The sequence below is a fragment of the Lissotriton helveticus genome, chromosome 6 (genome assembly GCF_964261635.1).
Source record: "Lissotriton helveticus chromosome 6, aLisHel1.1, whole genome shotgun sequence".
NCBI lineage: Eukaryota > Metazoa > Chordata > Amphibia > Caudata > Salamandridae > Lissotriton > Lissotriton helveticus.
In genome coordinates this window covers 1,938,956,510-1,938,976,031 of record NC_136067.1, presented here as the reverse complement: position 1 = coordinate 1,938,976,031, position 19,522 = coordinate 1,938,956,510, and the positions used below count along the sequence as shown (strand labels likewise).

General features: G+C 41.9%; 1 protein-coding gene across 1 annotated transcript in view; it reads left to right on the top strand.

The window, feature by feature from the left end:
- CHRNA2 (cholinergic receptor nicotinic alpha 2 subunit) overlaps positions 1-19,199 on the top strand; it is a 166,272-nt gene extending 147,073 nt beyond the window's left edge. Inside the window, exon 7 of the mRNA XM_078649943.1 lies at positions 17,758-19,199. Coding sequence (XP_078506069.1) covers positions 17,758-17,883 — 126 coding nt within the window. The 3' untranslated portion in view covers positions 17,884-19,199. The remainder of the gene's footprint in view (positions 1-17,757) is intronic.
- The last annotated feature ends 323 nt before the right edge of the window (positions 19,200-19,522 follow it).

Genomic DNA, 19,522 nt, shown 5'->3' with positions numbered 1-19,522 from the left:
AGCGAAATGCTTAGTATTAAAGTCATCTAAAGCTGGCTTTGACAAGAGAAAAACAATTATATGTAAAAGATAAATATGTATATTTTTAGTGACAAGGGAGGTCCAAAACATTTACATTTTCCACATATACAGGTACCTATTTGTCTCTTCAGGGGGAACATGCTGGCTGTGATAAACCTTTATGATCCTGTTAGACTCACTAGTTTGTTTAATGATTACATTGCTATACTACAATATACTTGATGATTCATTTAGTCAAGCATACTAAGATTATTTATTTATAGGTTTTATATAGCGCTAGCTGGACCTGAAGATATCGGAGCGCTTTGCATAAAAAGGCTTTACATGTAATGCAGGACCCTAGGTTCAGGAATATGCATAAATAGAGACAACGGGAATTGTTAGGCAGTAAGGGCGGTTACAGAATGCAGACAGTTAGAACAGCATGAGATAAAAGAGTGAATGACATATTAGACAGCTGAAACAATCATGCAGCCGACTTTCTCAAAGGCTCTGGTCATAGCGAGAGTGAGCTATAGGAACACAGTTCAGTTAGTGTGTGTGTTAAATTATTTATTGAAGAGAAGAAATGTCAGGTCCCTTTTGAAGCAGAAGAAGGATGGGTTGCATCAGAAATCTTTCGGAAGTGAGTCCCATATCCTGGGTGCATTTTCAGAAAAAGAGAGAGTCTGGGTTGTTATGTTATGTTAATTGGTCTGGTAAGGCGCGACATCTACCCAAAAAGGGTTTCCCGACGCCAGCCTGAGAGGAACAGAAGGAAGGGCGGAGATTATTGGTTGAACAGCCAAGTTTTTAGGCATTTCAAAAGTTCCCGTAGACAGTTTGGTTGCGGAGCAACACAGGGAGAGAGTTCCACAACTCTTCTTGGCAGGAGACCGGAGGGGGTGGAGCCTCTATTTACATTTAAAACGGATGCCACTTCTCCCGCGCAGCGGACGTGCGCAGCGGGCATCACCGCTGGGGCGCCGAAGAAGTGCCAAAGGCAAGCCCGTTTGCGCCTGTCCGCAGCCGGCCAGGGCCAAGGGGCCCGTTCGTTATCTTACACTGCACCAGAGTTAAAATCAATGCAGGGGAATTGGGCCGTTGATCCTCGTACCCACTCCAAACAAGATAAAATTGAGATTCTGTCCCACAGGGACCCCCACTTTGAATCTCCTTTCAATCCTCTTGGCCAGGAATCCCTTAATAAAGATAAGCGCCGGCAAATTCCAACTAACCCCGCACATCAGGTGCTGGAGGGACTTTCAATCTGCTATTTAAATACACGCTCAATGGTGAAACACCAGCTCGAGATCTTTCACCTTGTAGATACTGACAAACCAGACATCCTCCTCCTCTCCGAAACATGGCTGACAACGGAATCTGCTCCTGAAATTCTGGCTGCAATTCCAGACAATTGCTATATCCTCCAGGCTAATAGACCAGCAGGTAAAATTGGAGGAGGGGTCGCAGCAATAATTCACGCACCGGGACACTCTGTCGAGTAGCTGAGCACGATATAAATTCATTTAACATAACATAACATAACAATTCAACAGAAGCACAAATTTACATCATTAGTATCTGTATGTATCCCCTCAGTCGATAGCCTTCTATTAAAATTTGAATCTCACCATTCTTCTTTCATATCTGTACTATGTTACAGATCCCCACGTCATTTTCCCACATTTCCCCAGTTGTTAGGTGATATGATTGCCGAATTGGTGGTTAACCATTCCCGAATTTTGATTATTGGCGATTTTAACTTCTGGCCCTACTACGCACGAGAAAGTCCCTGCTCTATTGAATTCACTGAACTCCTATTGGGCCTGAACTGCACTCAGCATGTAAAGGTAGCCACCCATATCAAGGGGCATATTTTAGACGAGGTCTGGACCACCAACCTAGAAATTTCTCACCTGCAGGTTTCCCCTTGTATATGGTCGGACCATCATTTCATTACCTTTGTCATTCCCTATGTCCGTCCAACTAACATTCCTTTGCCAGGTCATTTTATGGCTAGAAACTGGAGTTGGGTGGACATCAAGGAATTTAGTTCATTTTTAACTGCTTCAGCCCCCACTGCCCTAGACGAGTCTCCTCACACTCAAGCGGAAAACATTAATACTTGGCTGGACTCGACCAGAGTTAGTGTAGTCCCCTTGAGGAAAATGAAAACAAGGAGGCCCCATGATGCACAACGCTGGTTTTCCGCAGATCTAAAATCAAAGAAACTGCACTGAGACAAGCTGAACGCAAGTGGTGCCGCGACTACTGCCCCGCCAAAAATGTCACCCTTGTGTCTCTAGTGAGAGACTATAAAACGCCTATCCTTAAGACCAAAGCAGAATACTTCTCCTTTAAAATATTAAACTCCCCCTGGCGCAAGCACTGCTTCTTTGTATAATTGTTTTCTTTTGCAGCTGTACCTTTCTAATAAAATACTTTAAACCTAAAATATTAAACTCTGCCAACAAAGCTAAGGACATTTTCTCTATTGTGGATGAATTTGCTTCATTGGATCAGGTCATGGCAAAACCTGTTCCATCACAAACTCTATGTAATTCTCTCAATTCTTTCTTCATTTAAAAAATTGCCATCATTAAGGCCAGTATTCCTAAACCCTCCTTACCCCTGGTCCTTTCATGCTCTTACATAAACCCCGCTCATTTAGATCAGATCCCTCTTATTACTCAAGATATTTTTTTGCCCTACTTAAAAAGGTCTGCTCCAGCTCCCCTATGGATAGTTGCCCCCTCACATCCTTCGGGAAGCATTCATATGCTGCCCGGACCACCGCTTATTGCTTCTTAACAACTCCCTTGCTCAAGGGATTGTTCCAGATTTATTCAAAAAAGAAGAAGTTGTCCCCATCCTTAAGAAACCTATTCTCGACCCTTTGGTTCCCGGTAATTAATGCCCCATTTCTTTGTTGCCTTACGTAAGCAAGAATCTGGAAGCCCACGTTGCTAATTGTCTCAGTTCTTTTGTAGTGCAATCTTATTATCTGGACTCTCATTAAGCAGGGTTTAGACCTGAACATTCAACTGAGTCTGTCATTTTGGCAGTTCTGGACGAACTGAGAAGGGGGGGTAAGTTGATCAGGGCACTACTTAGGCCCTGTTGCTCCTGGAATTGTCGGCCTCTTTTGACACGGTCAACCATCACCTTTTGATCGACCGTGTCGGCTGCGCCGGGATCCAGGGTCTGCCATTGAGGTGGATCACTTCCTTTCTCGACAACCACTTTCAATCAGTTCGCCTCACTAATTTTTGTGCAGAACAACGAAAATTGACCTGCGGTGTCCCACAGGGCTCTTCCCTCTCACCCCTTCTTTTTAATTTGTACATTTTACCTTTGATTCTGGCTTTGCGTAAAAGAGAGGTTATAGTCTTTAATTATGCCGACGATCTTCAGCTGGTGTTAAACATTGATTCATCTGCATCATCTGTTGTGTGTTTCCAATCTATAATGAATTTCATTAGTGATTGGATGAATAGAAATCAGCTCAAACTAAACCCCGACAAAACCGAGCTGATCCTTACTGGCGGGTCGGCCAACCCTTGGAATTCCAACTTCTAGCCTCCCTTACTGAGGAGTCCCCCACTCCCAGCTAGTTCTGCAAAAAGTCTGGGAATTGTGATCAGTAATGATCTTACAATGAAGGCTCAGATCTGCTCAGTGGTCTCCGCATGTTTTTTTCATCTGCGACAAATTCGAAAAAACAGTAGATGCCTGTCCACCGGGGCCCTGACTCAAGTCGTCCTCGCCCTGGTAATCTTGCATATTGACTAGGCAAATTCTGTGTATGCTGGTATACCAGCATACCAATTGCATTGGCTGCAATTGGTTCAGAACCAAACGGCTAGGCTAATCTTTGGTCAGCCCAAACACCAACATGTGAGACCACTGCTGAAAAGCCTACATTGGCTTCCTGTGTCCCAACATTTTCTATTCAAGCTAGGCTGTACCATCTATACAGCTCTTTCAGGACGTGGTCCTGCCTTCATCGCCTCAAAGTTACAGCGGTACATTCCTTCGCGTGACCATACTAGATTTACGACCTTGGCTCCTTAGTTCTGGAACCTTCTTTCTCCCGAACTGCGTATGGCAAGCTCTTACACCCAATTCAGGAAATCACTTAAAACTTGGCTATTCTCCCAGGCATATAACTGAACTCACTATTTTGCGACTGCAACAGTCCTCTCTCTAGCACCAAGAAACTGCCTGGTGTATGAGAGCTTAGCAAATCACTTTTAATATAACATAACACAAGGAGGGACCCAGACAGGCAAAAGATCGACCACCCATGCGTGACAATCTGATCCTAGGAACCAAGCATTTCGCCAGAGTAGCAGATTGGAGAGGGCGTGAGGTTAAGTAAGGGTGGGCCAGGGCTGGAGGGTACTGAGGAGCCATCTCAGATTTGATCTTAAACATGTCACTCAAGACTTTGAATTTAACCCAGTTCTCTACCCTGAGCCAGTGGAGGTCACGCAGGGAGCCAGCGATAGAGGCAACTCTGGGGACCTGATAGAGCAGTCTGGCGGTGGAATTCTGACCCACCTGCAGCTTGCGTATCACATCCTTATTAGCGCCCAGAGAAAGAATGTGACTGTAGTCCAGTCTAGATGTGACAAGAGCCTGGACTAAGGTTCTCTGGGTAGGACTGCGCAGCATCCAGATAATCTCTTGAGGCATTTCAAGATGGTAAAGCAGGTAGTGGCCACCTTCATGGCTTGTTGTCTCATTGATAGTTGATCATCAATGATGAAGCCTAAATTACGGACTTGGTGGGAAGGCCGAGGGAGAGCGCCCATTTCAGCAAAGATCTTTATTTTTCCCCAAAATCAGGACTTCAGTTTTTTCTCCATTAAGTTTGAGTTCCAGGATTCAATTTTGCTCAACCCCAATTGGAGACCAGATGACTCAGATGCCCTCCCAGCAGAGTAAGAGAAGATAATCTGTGTGTCGTCAGCGTAAGAGAACAGGGACAACCCAGCCTCCTCTGCAATCTCCTCCAGAGGTCTGACGTACACGTTAAACAACAGAGGGCCAAGGATAGAGCCCTGGGGCACCCCATAAGTAGAAGGGTAAGTATTGGACCTGGCCGTAGGTGAAAAGACCTGGAACATACGGTCAGTGAGAAAAGAGATAAGCCAGTTAAGTGCCTTTCCGGCAACACCCAAAGATTGTAAGGCTTTCACTAACACCGTGTCGAAAGCTGCGCTTAAGTATCCAAACGGTGTCACCCCCTTTCCGTGACTCCAAGAAGGGTAGTTTCAGTCAAAAAGCCAGCTCTGCAACCCGACTGGGAAGAGTGTTAATAGTTTTGTGTTTCAACAAACAGAGATAGCTGTGAATTAATGTGTTTTTCTAAAATTTTAGAGAAGGCCGGGAGCAAGGAAATAGGCCAATAATTGGAGTGCAGGTCAGGATCGGTATTAGCCTTCTTCAAAAGAGGAAGAACCATTGTGTGTTTCCACTCTGAGGGGACAGTTGCCTCCTGTAATGAGGCGTTCAGGAGTTCCATAATTATCGTAAGTGATGGCCACTCAAGCAGCTGAAGCACAGAGATAGGAAGAGGGTCACAGGGAGAACCTGATTTAATACTTGCTAGGAGCCACTTGAAGGAGGTCATATCTAGTGGGGACCAGGGTTCCAGTTTGTTAGTGGAGTCAAGAATCCTACTGTTCCTATGATCAATTGTTCTAGTTTGTTGTGGAGATGTGGGTACATGCTGAAAGGTATTAACTGACCTACTACCCTTCATCTCAGAGTATATTTTCTCCACTTTGTTGCGGAAGAATTTGGCAAGGTCTTCACATTGCAATCCATTCAAGATGGAAGGAGTGGATTGGGTTTCTGACCGGAAAGTTCTTTGACCATCTTAAATAGAGTCTTGGAAAAGTTCTGTGCACTAATGATAGTAGAGGCAAAATATTCAGTACAAGATGACTTGCAGAGAGAATGGTATTCTCTTTTAGCCCTTTTATATGTGAGTTTGGTGTCAGACGCATAATTCCTCCTCCAGTGTCTTTCCAAAGCTTTGCATTTGTTTTTTTCCGTCATTAACCTCTCGGTGAACCAAGGAACAGGAGGACGTGGTTGTTCACCTTCTTAATTGAGGGTGGAAGACAAACATCAATGGCATCTAAAAGCCAATTTGGGATGGCACCCGAAGAAATGACAGATATTTGTTTTATAGTGGGAGTGTTGGTAAGCAGAAGCATAATGAGAGCTGCAATATACAATTTTCCCCAGTTTCTAATTAGTTTCTTGGTACCAGGTACAGCTACAGGCAAGCTCACTGAGGCCTTGAATCGGAAGCCAACCGGAAAGTGATCCGACCAGCACAAAGGAAGAGCTGGGGGACATTGAATATTGGATAAACTAGAGAAAACGGGGTGCAATAGATGGCCAGGGTTGATTCCCTTTTCAGTTTGGGAGGTATGAGAAGACGTGAGTTGGAGGGTCTCAGAGTTCTGGTTCTTCCTGCTTTCGTAAGTTTGGTGTCTAGATATTTGGGGGGAATGTGTGTGAAGGGCTTTGTGGGTGATTCATGCAGTCTTGTAAATACATCTTTCTTTGATGGCAAGTTGGTTGAGGGTCTGTAGGGCCAGTGTGATGTGTTTAAACCATTTTAAACCTATTAGGAGCTGGGCTGCCATGTTGAGAACTGTTCTTAGGGGGGTGAGGTGAATTTTGTGTGTCTCTGTGAAGATAGCATTTCCATAGTCCAGTTCAGAGAGGACTAGAGATTGTACTACTGTCTTAAAATCATCTGGGGGAATGAATGATTTGGTTTTCTTGAGTTGCTTTAGTGAGTAAATCACTCCTTTGGCTGAGATTTTGATGTGATCCTTCGTTGACAAGTTTTTGTCCAGGGTGATGCCTAAGGACTTTACAGAATTGTGAGAGAACAATTTAGGGCATCCAGGTCCTTGAGCCATTCTTAGATTGGTAGAGGGTTATTTTTAGGGGAGAACAGTAGAAGTTCAGTTTTGTAGGGGTTCACATTTAAGTGGTTAGAATTGAGCCAAGTTTGTATCTTGATTAGTGTGGCATTGAGATGTAGGATGTCACTGGGTGATTTTATTTTGTAGTAAAGATAAGTGTAATCAGCATATAGGTGATATTTGACTCCTGCTTGCTTCAGGATGCTCCATGAAGAGATTAAAAAGGAAAGGTAAGAGAATTGAGCCTTGGGGTACACCAAGAGCAACTAGTGTGATTTAGAGAGACAGGTTTTGATTTTAATTTGTTGTGCGCGGCATTGCAGGTAAGATGTGAACCATTTTAGGACTGTGCCATTGATACCCGAGCAGATTTTCAGTGTCTCAAGTAATGCTGGTTGATTTATGGTATCAAAATCCGCTGATAAGTCAAGTAGGATAAGTAGGCATGTGTCACCTTTGTCTAAGGATCTGTGAATGTCATCTGAGATGTTGAGCATGGCAGTTCCTCTGCTACAGCCTTGCCTGAATCCTTATTGGAAGGTGTCACAGAGGTTGAATTCATCTATATGTTGGTTATGTTGTTGTAGGATGCACTTCTTTATTGTTTTAGCTAGGAACGGGAGGTTGGAGATAGGATTGAGGTTGTTGAGATCATTAGGGTCTACCCCTGTCTTTTTGAGTATAGGAGTGAGTTGTCCTACTTGGAGTGAGTCGGGTATACAGCCTGAAGTGAGAGATGTATTGATGATTTTTGTCCAGGATGGGGCAATTATGTGGTTGAGAGTTTGTACTATTGTGGAAGGGAGGGGATCCGTAGTGTGGGAAGTGGGCTTTAAGTTCACAATTATATTGAAGTCTTAATTTTCTGTCATGGGTTTGAAGTCAGACTAATGTGCATCATCTTTTATTGAGTGAGATGATAGTTGACATTGGTTTTATTTGGGGCCATTTGGTCAATAGTTAGCCCTGGTGGTGGGGCTACCGTAGAGGGAAGTGAATCAGTGGGGAAGGTTGGGAGGGTGGCAGATTTGTGGTTTAGATGAAGGATTGCTGGGTAAGAAGTTAGCAATTTCTTCACAGAGTTCTTTGGTGGCTGTTATTTAGAGAGGGAAGGTGTGGGTAGATTGTCTTTTTATGATGTTGAAGAGTTGCCTGGGTCTATCCTTAGCATGGTCAAGTTGGTTGCAGAAGAATGAGGCTTTTGTTCTAAAAATGTGCTTCTTATAGGAAAGCCATGTAGCTCTTAGTAGTGCTAGGTTCATTGTCGAGGGTTCTGTCTCTATATCCTTTCTGCCTGTCTGAGTTGTCTCCTCTAGTTTTTCAGATCTGAGTTCAACCAAGATATTGATTGGATTGTTCTCGATTGTTTTAGTTTGAGCGGTGTCACTTGGTCAAGAACTTCAGTCATCTCTGTGTTATAGTGGGCAGTGAGGTCATCAACAGTATGAGTGAGGGGTTGATGCTGTGGTTGGACACGGATCCTGGATTCTGATTCAATTATTGAGACTTGATTGATGTTCCTAGCCCAGTGCTTAGGTGTATATGTTGAGGCTGAGTGGGATCTGAGGCGGGTATCAATATTAAACAGTATGAGATGGTGGTCAGACCAGTCAATGGGTGAGCTGGATGTGAGTGAGACATGCTCATTTTGGGTGATCATCGCATTGAGAGTGGATCATTTAATATGAGTGATTCATTGCAGAGTTGTTTAAAGTCATTTATTTCAAGAAGGTTTGTGAGGTTTTGGACTGTGGTGTCTTCTGAGTTGTTCCAGTGAATATTGAAGTTGTCCAAGAACACGTCCTTCGTGTCAGTTAGGGAGAAACATGTTACTAGGTAAGTTTTGCTCCATAGGGAATTTTGATTGACTTAGTAACTTGTAGGTGGAGAAGGAAGATGATTTTCCACTTTGCAGGGTGTTTGGCATAGAAAACGAAGTCCGTTTTCTTGTTGCCTTTAGTCAGGTTGCGGTAGGTATCAGCTATTAGTGTTTCCGGGTGCTGTTTCAGTAGCCTGTGTTAGAAATTCTTTTTTGCATTATTGGAGAGATTTTTAGGATACCTGATGCTCCATGAGTTAGTGCCATATCTCACGAGTGCAGTGTCAAAGATTTTGTGGAGGAACATTGTTCGAGGCATTTAAAATCTGGTCAAAGTTATCCAGCAAGATAAGGATAAATAAGAGAGTGCTGAGACTTGAAGGTTTTGAACGATGGAAAGGGTGCTGTGGTGGAGTGACGTTATATAGTGAGCAATATGCTAATTTGAAGCACATGGGAGCTTCAAATGTGAAAAAGACATATTTGCCAGTTGACTAGCAGTAGATTAGTTATATATACCAAATTTGTATATCTATATGACACTCAAAACATGAGATAAATAAGGATAATACTCAATCATCAGAATAATAGGGATAAAAAACAAATGACATTGGAGAAATAGTAAATGAGCGTAATAATAATGTGGGTCGTTTTTCATAGTTAAGGCCACTAGGTGGAACTCAGGGCAAGGTAAGGATCAACATCCATGTGAAGAGATCTGGGGTGGGTAGAGTTTTAGCTGTAAAGGTAGAGATTGAAAGAAGAGAGGGAAGATGGCTGGCAAGGTGGAGAAACACAGAGGGGTAACAAAACAAAATGGGGGCGATAGTGAAGAAGGGTAAAAAAATCCCAAAAGGGGGCAATTATGAAGTCCAGTAGAGTGGGGGTTTCTCTAAGAAAAGATCTTGTCTTGATGAAGGGAGTCTGAGGATCTTTTTGGCTTTCATGATATAAAAATGGTTCTGTTAGTTTAAAAAGTTTGTGACATGGATGAGAATTATTTTCTGTCTGAGATTCTTTGATAGGTTCTGACCCTTTAAATTTGTGTGGATTGGTAGATATTTGCTGTTTTCTTGCAAGATGAATTTGTAGGGGGCAGTAGGTAGCGTTGGAGCCTTATTTTACTATACTGGATTTTCTTAATGGTCAGCACCGTATCAGATCGTCATCAGGAGAAGAGTTTGAATGAAGTTGGAAAACAATCACCCTTGGTTAGAGTCCAAACTGGCTATCCGTCAATTCCCGAGTTGCTGGTAGCAAAAAGCTCACTGCCGCAGGAGCTGCAAACTTTTAGTGTATGTCTGGAACCTAGACAGAATATAACAAATACTTCTTACAAAATGTAGTTATGGTTCCCTCATTATTTAGAACATCATTATTATTTATATTCTTTCTATCCAAATAAAACTTTAAGGATAGTTTTAAAAATTGAAGAATTTAGAGGGTGTATATGAAGTCAGTGAAAAGAACGGCAACACTGGGTAGGGGAGGTTGAAGGGAAGAAGCCCACATTTAATCACTATACATTATCACTAGTTATTATGCACTTGAACAAAATTGAGTCAAGCATCGTCAAATCTGTTTTTTTCTATTTTGTATTATACTATAAGAACCCTTCTCCACACCCACCACTGAACAACACTTTCAATCCATGGAGAGTTATGTCATTGGTATTCAGAACAATAAGACCTCTCTCTTAACTTTTAATATTGGATAATACTTCAAAACATGTGCATCTCAATTTAGTCTACAATTTAACTTCTCAAAAAATGTTAAAGGATTCAAAAATACCACCCAAGCAAACATGATAATCATAAATTATTGTAGCCTTTGGGACCAGGAAAACAGAAAAGAACAGAGAGGAAATAAAGATAATGAAGAAGGAACACACAGGAGCATGGCAAAGTTTCCTCCACCAAAAAAAACCAAAAGTGTGAGAAAAGAAAAAATCAAAACAAAAGAAAAGGAAACAACAGCTCCAACACAAAAGAAAAAGGAGCAACAAATAAAGAAATACAATAATACATAAATAAAAAAGGTAACAAAAATAAATGGGTGTGAGAAGAGGGAACTACAGAAGGATAAGCTTGAAGTATTAAAGACAGTAGTACAGGCATTAAGAAGTAAACAATTTAAAACAATTCAAAAATGCAAAAAGAGAAATAGAAAACATTGTGTACATTCCAAAATCCACAAGCTTGAACGTTCTCCGATTCTAATACTTTTACAGGTTCAGCCCCAAAAAACTAGGCTACCAGCGTAATCATTTTGATGACCACAATATGAAAATTAATATTTTTTTTAACAGATTCTAAACATGTGGTCCATCAATTTGTTAGCTTGTGTTAAACTCCAAAGCAGATTTAATTAGTTCAAGTTTATATATTCTTTTCTGGTGTCTAAAATAAAATAAATAAAAAATTGTGCTGCACCCACCTGATCTTTAAATCCTTAGAACGCCTCCTAGTTTTCTTACAGATGTTAGACAGCATTAGATATACTATATATATCATAATCCATTTCCTCCATCTAATGTGTTCCCTATTTTAGGATATTTGGATTTGTGTAGGGCAAGGTAAGTTTATATGTCCAATTAGTTTATTTTCTTAGTATTAGGGCAACCTATTATTGTTCTTCACTTTCTCTTCATTGGTAGTTCACCGAGGAATTAACAATATATATGGTAAAACACAGAGGGCCTTATTTATGAAGGCCTTGCGCCGCCGGTGAGCTACTATTAAAATGGGAAAAAGTGACGCACCGGCGGCGCAAGGCCTTCATAAATAAGGCCCAGAATTTTTATCTAAACTGTATTAATGGTGACTTTTTGCCCAAATGATGTAAAACTTGTTGACACAAATATTCAGAAAAGAAACTAAATCGGTGTGTTTAATTCAAAACCATTTCCATTGATTGCTTGATAATCTAATATATGGTTATCATCTGTCTGTGCATCTTTGTGCTACCTTAATGAAAATTACCTGTCCGGCAGCTCTAATGCATGAGACAGACAGAAATCATTATTCATTCACATGAGTGACTTTTGAATAGGACATCAGATATCATCTCTGAGATGTATTCTTTATCAAGTTAAGTCATACTTTTCAAGTCCCAATTATTTACTTTGCAGTATGAGATCATCTCATGGTATAACTTCTCATCTGATATTGAATTCTCCATAGGTTATCCTCACATGCAGCGTGGTCTTAGAAAGAGATGGGTTTATACCACTGCTCAATTTAAAAGTGTGGACAACCTAATTAATTCTTTCATGTATGATTATTATATCATTACTGTTAATGCTCTGAGCAGATGTGTTATCCATGACAAGGTATTAATTTTAAAGTTGTAAATTGTTCCCCCAGGGAGTCTAGTTGAAAGCTTTCTATAGAACATTTTGTTGTACTTAAAAGTGTTTGAAAATGTACCTGTGATGTTCTTTTACAGTCCCTAAGGAAAAACAATTCCCAACAGGAAATAACCTTTACCAAACAGTCATTACTATGCACTACCTTTACAACGCAGTCCTTACAACGCAACATCCTTTACATCGCATGCCATTACAACGCAGCCATTACCTCACATGTCATTACAACACATGTCATTACAACGCATGTCATTACAATGCATGCCATTACAACACATTATAAGGTAAGTAATGGAGAATAGTAATTTTTATCCCTACACTATGAAACACTTACTCTACTGTTGCACTCAGTGGAGTGGAAATAGTAATTTTTACCCCTACACTATCCAACACCAGGGCCGTTCTGGGAACCAAAACCGGCCCTGGCAAAGTGCTCAGTCAGCCCTTGAGGGGTTGGAGGTGCGGCCAAGCAGTTTGCCAGGGCCGGTTTCTGCCGATTTAGTTACAGCGGCCGAAATTGCAGCTATGCTGCAAAAATGGCCCTGTAAAAAAATCGGCCCCCTAGGGGCCCAAAACCAGCTCCAGCCCTGGCAGCCCACCGGGGAAGTGCCTGCTGCGGCCAGTCCGGCCCTGTCCAACACTTACCTGTTAGAAATGGGGATTTCTAGTTGGCAGCAGCTGGCGCCGAGTTCCAAATATTGATCCTTCTTCCTAAGTCAGAGTAAGGGGGCTACACCCTTTGATTACCCCTGCTCACCCCTGTGTTAACGTAGTATGAGCAGACAGCCCTATCTCAGAGGCAGTGTGTGAAGCATTTATGACCATACACAATAACGCAGGGAAGAGGCTACAAATGGACACCACAAGCAGTTATAGAAAAATAGTTATCTTTATATATACTGAACACAAGGCTAAAAAGCGCTCAAGGAGCCACAATGTACATAATTACAGATTCACTTCAAAAGCAATAAAGGCACTCAAAAAGCATGTGGAACGAACTTAGTTCGAGGCTGGGGTCCACGCGACCCGGTGGTGCACAATGTACCTGAGATTTAAAGGGGCACGGCACACAGCCTCACAAGGAAGCCGCGGTGATGACAGGCGGACTCGCAGCAGCCACAGCTCCCAGCTGTAGCGCCCCACGCCGTGCACTCACGATAATCCTGGGAAGGGGCTTAAATGTGGGCACCCAGTGGCACACGCAGGTGGTAACAAGATCCTCGAAGTGGGGACTGGTGCGGGCACTCATCTGCAGCGGCCCACAATAGCGATTGCGACGATTCTCGTAGTAGGACGGCAAATGTGGGTAATCAGCGGTACAGCTCCTCAACTGCAGCGGCCCACAATAGCGATAGCGATGATTCGCGCAGGATGGCAAATGCGGGCACTCAGCCGCACTGCTCCTTATTTAAAGCGGCCCACAATAGCGATAGCGATGATTCTCGCAGGACGGCAAATGCGGGAACTCAGCAGCACAGCTCCTCAGCTGTAGCGGCCCACAATAGCGATGATTCTCGTAGTACGGCAAATGCGGGCACTGAGCGGCACAGTTCCTCAACTGCAGTGGCCCACAATAGTGAGAACGATGACTTTGGTAACACAGGCAAATGCGGGTTCTCAACAGCAACAGCTCCTCAGCTGCAGCGGCCCACTATAGTGAGAACGATGACTTTGGTAACACAGGCAAATGCGGGCTCTCAGCCAACAGCTCCTCAGCTGTGGCGTCCCACAATAGCAATAACGATGACTTTGGTAACACAGGCAAATGCAGGCTCTCAGCGGCAACGGTTCCTCAGCTGCGGCGGCCCAAAATAGTGATATCGATGATTTTGGTAACACAGGCAAATACGGGCTCATCTGCGGCGGCCCACAATAGTGATAGCGATGACTTTTAGCCCGCGTTCCCCGCAGTAGGACCACAGGCTCTGTAATTCTCAACAGAGGCCTCACCTGCGAGTAGAATCCCCCTCAAATAGGAATCCGGACGACTGATGGGTGAAATCTAATGTCCCTGAGACTTCGGCAGGAGGCAAGCTCAAATCAGGCCCTTGGGTAGTTGTTTCAGCAAGAAGGATGAAAGTTTCAGAGTCCTTTCCCTCTAGTTACACAGACAGAGGTTTGTCTTGACATCCAGAAGTAACACCTTGTCTCGGGGTCTTAGCACAGATTTTTATACCCCAAAAGTCTTTGTTCTCAAAAAGTCACAAATCACTGAACACAGCCAGAACCAGTTTGGTGTTGTCCTGGAGCACTTTGTTTGCAAGGCTGCATCCTGCCTTTGAGGAAGAGGGGGTCTCCCATCAGACGCACAGTGGGAGGTGGAGCCATCATTCACCTTGCCAGGCACAGCTCTGCTCAGATCAAAGGGTCGCCCCTCCCCATACTCCACTGCAGATCTCTCTATTCAATCCAGGTCTGTCTCAGCCTGCCCTGACCCTCCAAAACCAGACATCCAATACATATAACAGCAGAGCACACTGGAAGGTTTAGGCAAGAAAATACCTACTTCCTAAAAGTGGTATTTTCAATCACAGAATATGAAAATAATCATCACTAAAAGATGCCCTTTCATTTTTGGAGCACAGGCATACTAAATTCGACTTTCCTATCATGTTCCTTGGGTCAATTAGGATTATACCAATTCATACAGTCAATTTACAATAGGGAGCATTCGCGATGTGGCACTGAATGGCAGTGGCACAGCGTCCAGAGCATCTAATGTCAGCAAACATAGAGGAGACAAAAGCGAAAGTTGGAAGGGAGACCCACGCCAATGGTGCCAGGTCTAACATTACCCTACTATTACACTAACTGGAGTGGGAATAGTAATATTTACCACTACACTATCTAGCACTTATCCTACTGTTGCACTCACTGGAGTAGGAATAGTACATTTTACCCCTACACTATCCAACTCTTACCCTACTGTAGCCCTAAAAGTAATATGGGATGTAATGGTATGCGTTGTAATGGTATGCGTTATAATGGAATGTGTTGTAAATGTAATTTCTAAAAATGCGTTGTGATGGCATGCGTTACAAAAATATGAGTTGTAATGGATGTTGTGAGGTACAAACTGTGTTGTAAAGGCATGCATTGTAAATGTTTGCATTGTAACATCATACATTAATTCCCAACTGCACAAATCAATTGGTATTCGATGTAATATTCTAGTTTGCATAGTGAGGGCTGTATTACATATTGGATTGAGGAAAACGCTCAGGCATAGTTTTCTAGAGCTTTGGTACAAATATAAGCTTTTTATCCACATACATAAGTTCTTTAAACACTTCACTGAGTAAATGTATGCCAGATATGACCTTTTTATTTAATGTTGCTTAGCTAATGCTGTGTTGCTATGATGGACATTAATGGTGAGAGAGAGAGTGTGGCTCCCAGTCTATTTCCAGGGCATATTATGAAACAGTCAGACCAGACACTTTATCTTAATACAAGTTTCTTGTTGTGTGTACCAAATGTACACTATCTCTATGAATAGTTTTTTAAAGACATATTTCGTGAAGATTCTAAATATAAAATTCTAGCTAACCCTATGAAAAGTTTGGCATTATATACCACTAAATTCAGAACACAAAAATAATCTAGTATTTTTATACTCCTTTTTTCTGACAAAATCTGTTCTCATTTTGACTAGGTTATTCATTAACTTATATTACCTAAAATTATGGCCTGTATGTTGCCATTCTTATTGATAAGAGAAAGATGCAAATGATTGCCAAATTTCTCAGCTATTATACTTTTATGTGTTAATGTAATTACTGCTTGCTTGACAAAGTGTGACTTATTACAGTTAATAATATTTTATTTATGTATTTGTTACAAAATACCTATAAATACTTTATAAATGGCTGATGTGAATACCCCCTGCAGCTGTCATGCTATTCAACTTCCACACCACTGTTGCAGTTTCTGTCTCAACCTATAGTGAGTGGTCTTACTGGAAACTGAAATACATCAATTGGGTGAAACAATTATATAATACTTTTTTTAAGCCATAACATGCACACTGTGCCACTGAATACCAGTATCACAGTGTCAAAATTCCATCAAAAATAAAATCCGTATAAAAGATGAAAAATCCTGGGTGCAATGGCAAAAAGGCAGATTCCTAATACACAACACAAGAATTCCCAACTCCATTAGAGTCCCTTGAGAAATGTAATTAAGGTTATTTAACATAGCGTATCTGATTCTACAAACTCAAGTTGTCTTTTTAACTTTCAGTACCAGTTCCCCCGCCAAATTTCATGATACAGCAAAGTACTTTGTCAGGAGGTTTGCATTTTCTCTTCTATATTCCTCTAAAATTAAAGAAAAAAGAAAGAAATAAGACACCTTTTTATTGTATGAAAGTAGAAATATCTCATTATGCCTCACCATGCCCACCTGTTCTTACACACTTTGGGTTTTGATCCATTGGCTAACCAGAACTGCGCCCTCCACCTGGCGGTTCAGTTCACTTTCTCTATATTGACTCACTTCTAATTTCCTTGGCCCTGAAGAGTCAATCTATCCCATGTGTCAGGTTGAAAACTTTTTTATGTCTTGTGTAGTCCCTCTGAGGAAACAGCTCACCAGGTGGAAATTTAAATCCTTCAGTTTAAGGGCAGTAAGGCATATTATCCAGTGAGTCTTAACTGAAGTTTTGGATATCGGTACTGGTTTTGAAAAGAGATGGTGGCAAAAATAGTGGTCAAGTGCTTCTACAAAGGGAAGCATACTGGACAAGGCACTTAAAAGATTAGCAAGATTTTTTTTACATAAAGATTTATTTTTTTATTTTTTTATTTATTTAAATAGTTTTATATAGCGCTGGCTAGACCCGAAGGTATCAGAGCGCTTTACAAGAGAATCAACAATGTAACTGAAAAAGATCAACAATTACACAATACATAAAAAAAATAGGCAATACAATTAGGAGAGGAGAGAAAGAAGAGAGAAAAGTAGTGGAGTGGGCAGGGGAGGTGAGAAAGGGAGGATACGGGAAGAGACAACAAGGAGAGACGAAAGGAAGTCTATCTAAAGACCGACTGGGTAGGTGACGACCAAGGAGGGAATCCACGGACCATTTCCCCTATAGCTAAAACAGGTAGCTCCATCGGGCATCAGACAAATTAGTTTAGTCTCAATACATTGAGAGAGGAGAGAAGGAGAGACATAAATAGAGGGAGGATGCGGGAAGAGACGACAGGAGAGACGAAAGGAAGTCTGTCTAAAGACCGACTGGGTAGGTGACGTTCAACAAGGGAATCCCCGGCCTGTCGCCCCTATAGCTAAACCAGGTAGTCTTTTATCCTTCAACTCTCATACATGCACCATCCCCAATCTACCCACATCAAACAAACAACTTTCTGTTCAGTTGCAAAGACAGCTTAGAAAAGATAGAAATCTGGCTCAAACACTCAACATATTCAGGTCACACAATGCAACTTCAACCACCTTTCCCATTTCCCACTTGAATTATTGGGGCTGATTAGAAAGCAATTCCATATTTCTGGATCCACAGAATGTTTTGTCCTACAATATTTATCTATAAATGGAAATGTGAGGTGTTTGCAGGCCCTTCTAATGGACAATATGCTTCATTGCAGGTAAAAGAAGACTGGAAGTACGTTGCCATGGTGATTGACCGAATATTCCTTTGGATGTTCATCATCGTATGTTTGCTTGGGACCATTGGACTTTTCCTCCCACCTTTTCTGGCCGGAATGATATAGGGTTGGTGTGGCCTTTAGGGTGTCGCCGAAGCCAGGCTCATGAGCTGGAGTAACTTCCATTTGCAGTGGATATTCCATTGGTAGGGCCATATGCCCTACACATGAGGAGGTCAACAGCTGAGCAAAAATCAGACAGGTGGAGTAGCGTTCTAGGGTTTATTCACTCGCAGGTAAGGTCAGCAACGCAGCAAGCACTTCACTTGCTGGGAAGTACTAAGGGAGTAAAGCGAGTGTGAGCGTGTCTCTCTATGGACCTCAGAGGGGACAGCACGTGTGCGTTTGTGGTGTGCGGTGCAGAACACGGCATGCAGAATCCAGTCTGCTCTACTTATACGCCACAAGATTCTCCCTTGGTGAAGGAGATATTGATGGATCTTGATCCAATGGAATTCAACTGTGCAAGGTTCTTAATATTTTAATTCATCTTCAAAGAGACATAAGGGGCCAAGAGTCTGGTCAACTACTACATTAAAGGTTTTCTCCCCGTTAACAAGGGAAAAATTCCCCTGCCATTTGAATTCATATTTCTGTACTTTTTTGTATGAAATAAAATTTTGCATGGGAAGATTTTCAGGTTCGCAATGGAAATCCAGTTGCCTATTCTGTAAAATGTCAAGATATTTTGCAACATCAAGGGCCACAAAGAACGTTCATAGAGTTCACTAAAGGGCCTTTCACTTTGGGTAACAACATTAAAGTACATACTCCTTTCAGTGCTATGTCAGTGTTCTAGTAAATTAGAGCAATATTCTGGATTTTTGAGCAACTAGGCAAAAAGGAAGCAGAAAATAGAAGTCATTAAAATGAAATATTTGACACACAGGTTAACCCTCAGGCACACAGACAATTCTCTACAGACACATAAAGACAACTCACACATACTTGAAATAAAATGTCAAAGTACAATCACAAAGAGATAGAGCACACAGACCAACACATATCCGAAATAAAACATTACATCCGAATCAAAATAGTGGAATTCACTAACAATGAGAAAAGATCAATTAGAACTTTGCCAGAGGCGAAGGTTGTTTAGAAAACCACAATAGTCAGTATTCAATATTAATTCTATGATGTCATGAATCGTTTGGGGGAGTACTTCTGTGTTGCAGGAAGATACAATGTTCTTATCCAAGTGTTTTTAATTGGGAGCTAGTTTAAAAAGTAACAATGTAACTGAATGTGCGCATAGGGACATTTTCCGCCAAAATATGCTGAAAACCCTGCAGAAAAAGATGAATAAATACCTTCTGCACACTACAACTAGTGTACTACCTGTTGCATAAAAATAAAGCTTTGTGCTGCTGTCCTGTGAATAGTGTGTGTTGATCAGATGCCAGTGGTTTTGAATGGATTGACAGGTGGTTGCTGGGTGAGATGCTTGTGTGAGTGCACTTGTTTGCGTACATTGTGGGTTTACGACAAACCCTCCAAAGCGTGGGACAGATGACACACATTTGAAGAATTTTGCAGGATCAGAGTTGTCTCTTCCACGAATTGTCAACCTAATGCCACTATTCGACCCATCAGGGCACCACTACGCTAGGAGCATAGTCGCGTGTGTGCCACTTGGTACTTCCAACTACATTGCATTCTGTATCCTTGCTTTTATGGGGTGTTGGCTATATGCTCTCTTTCT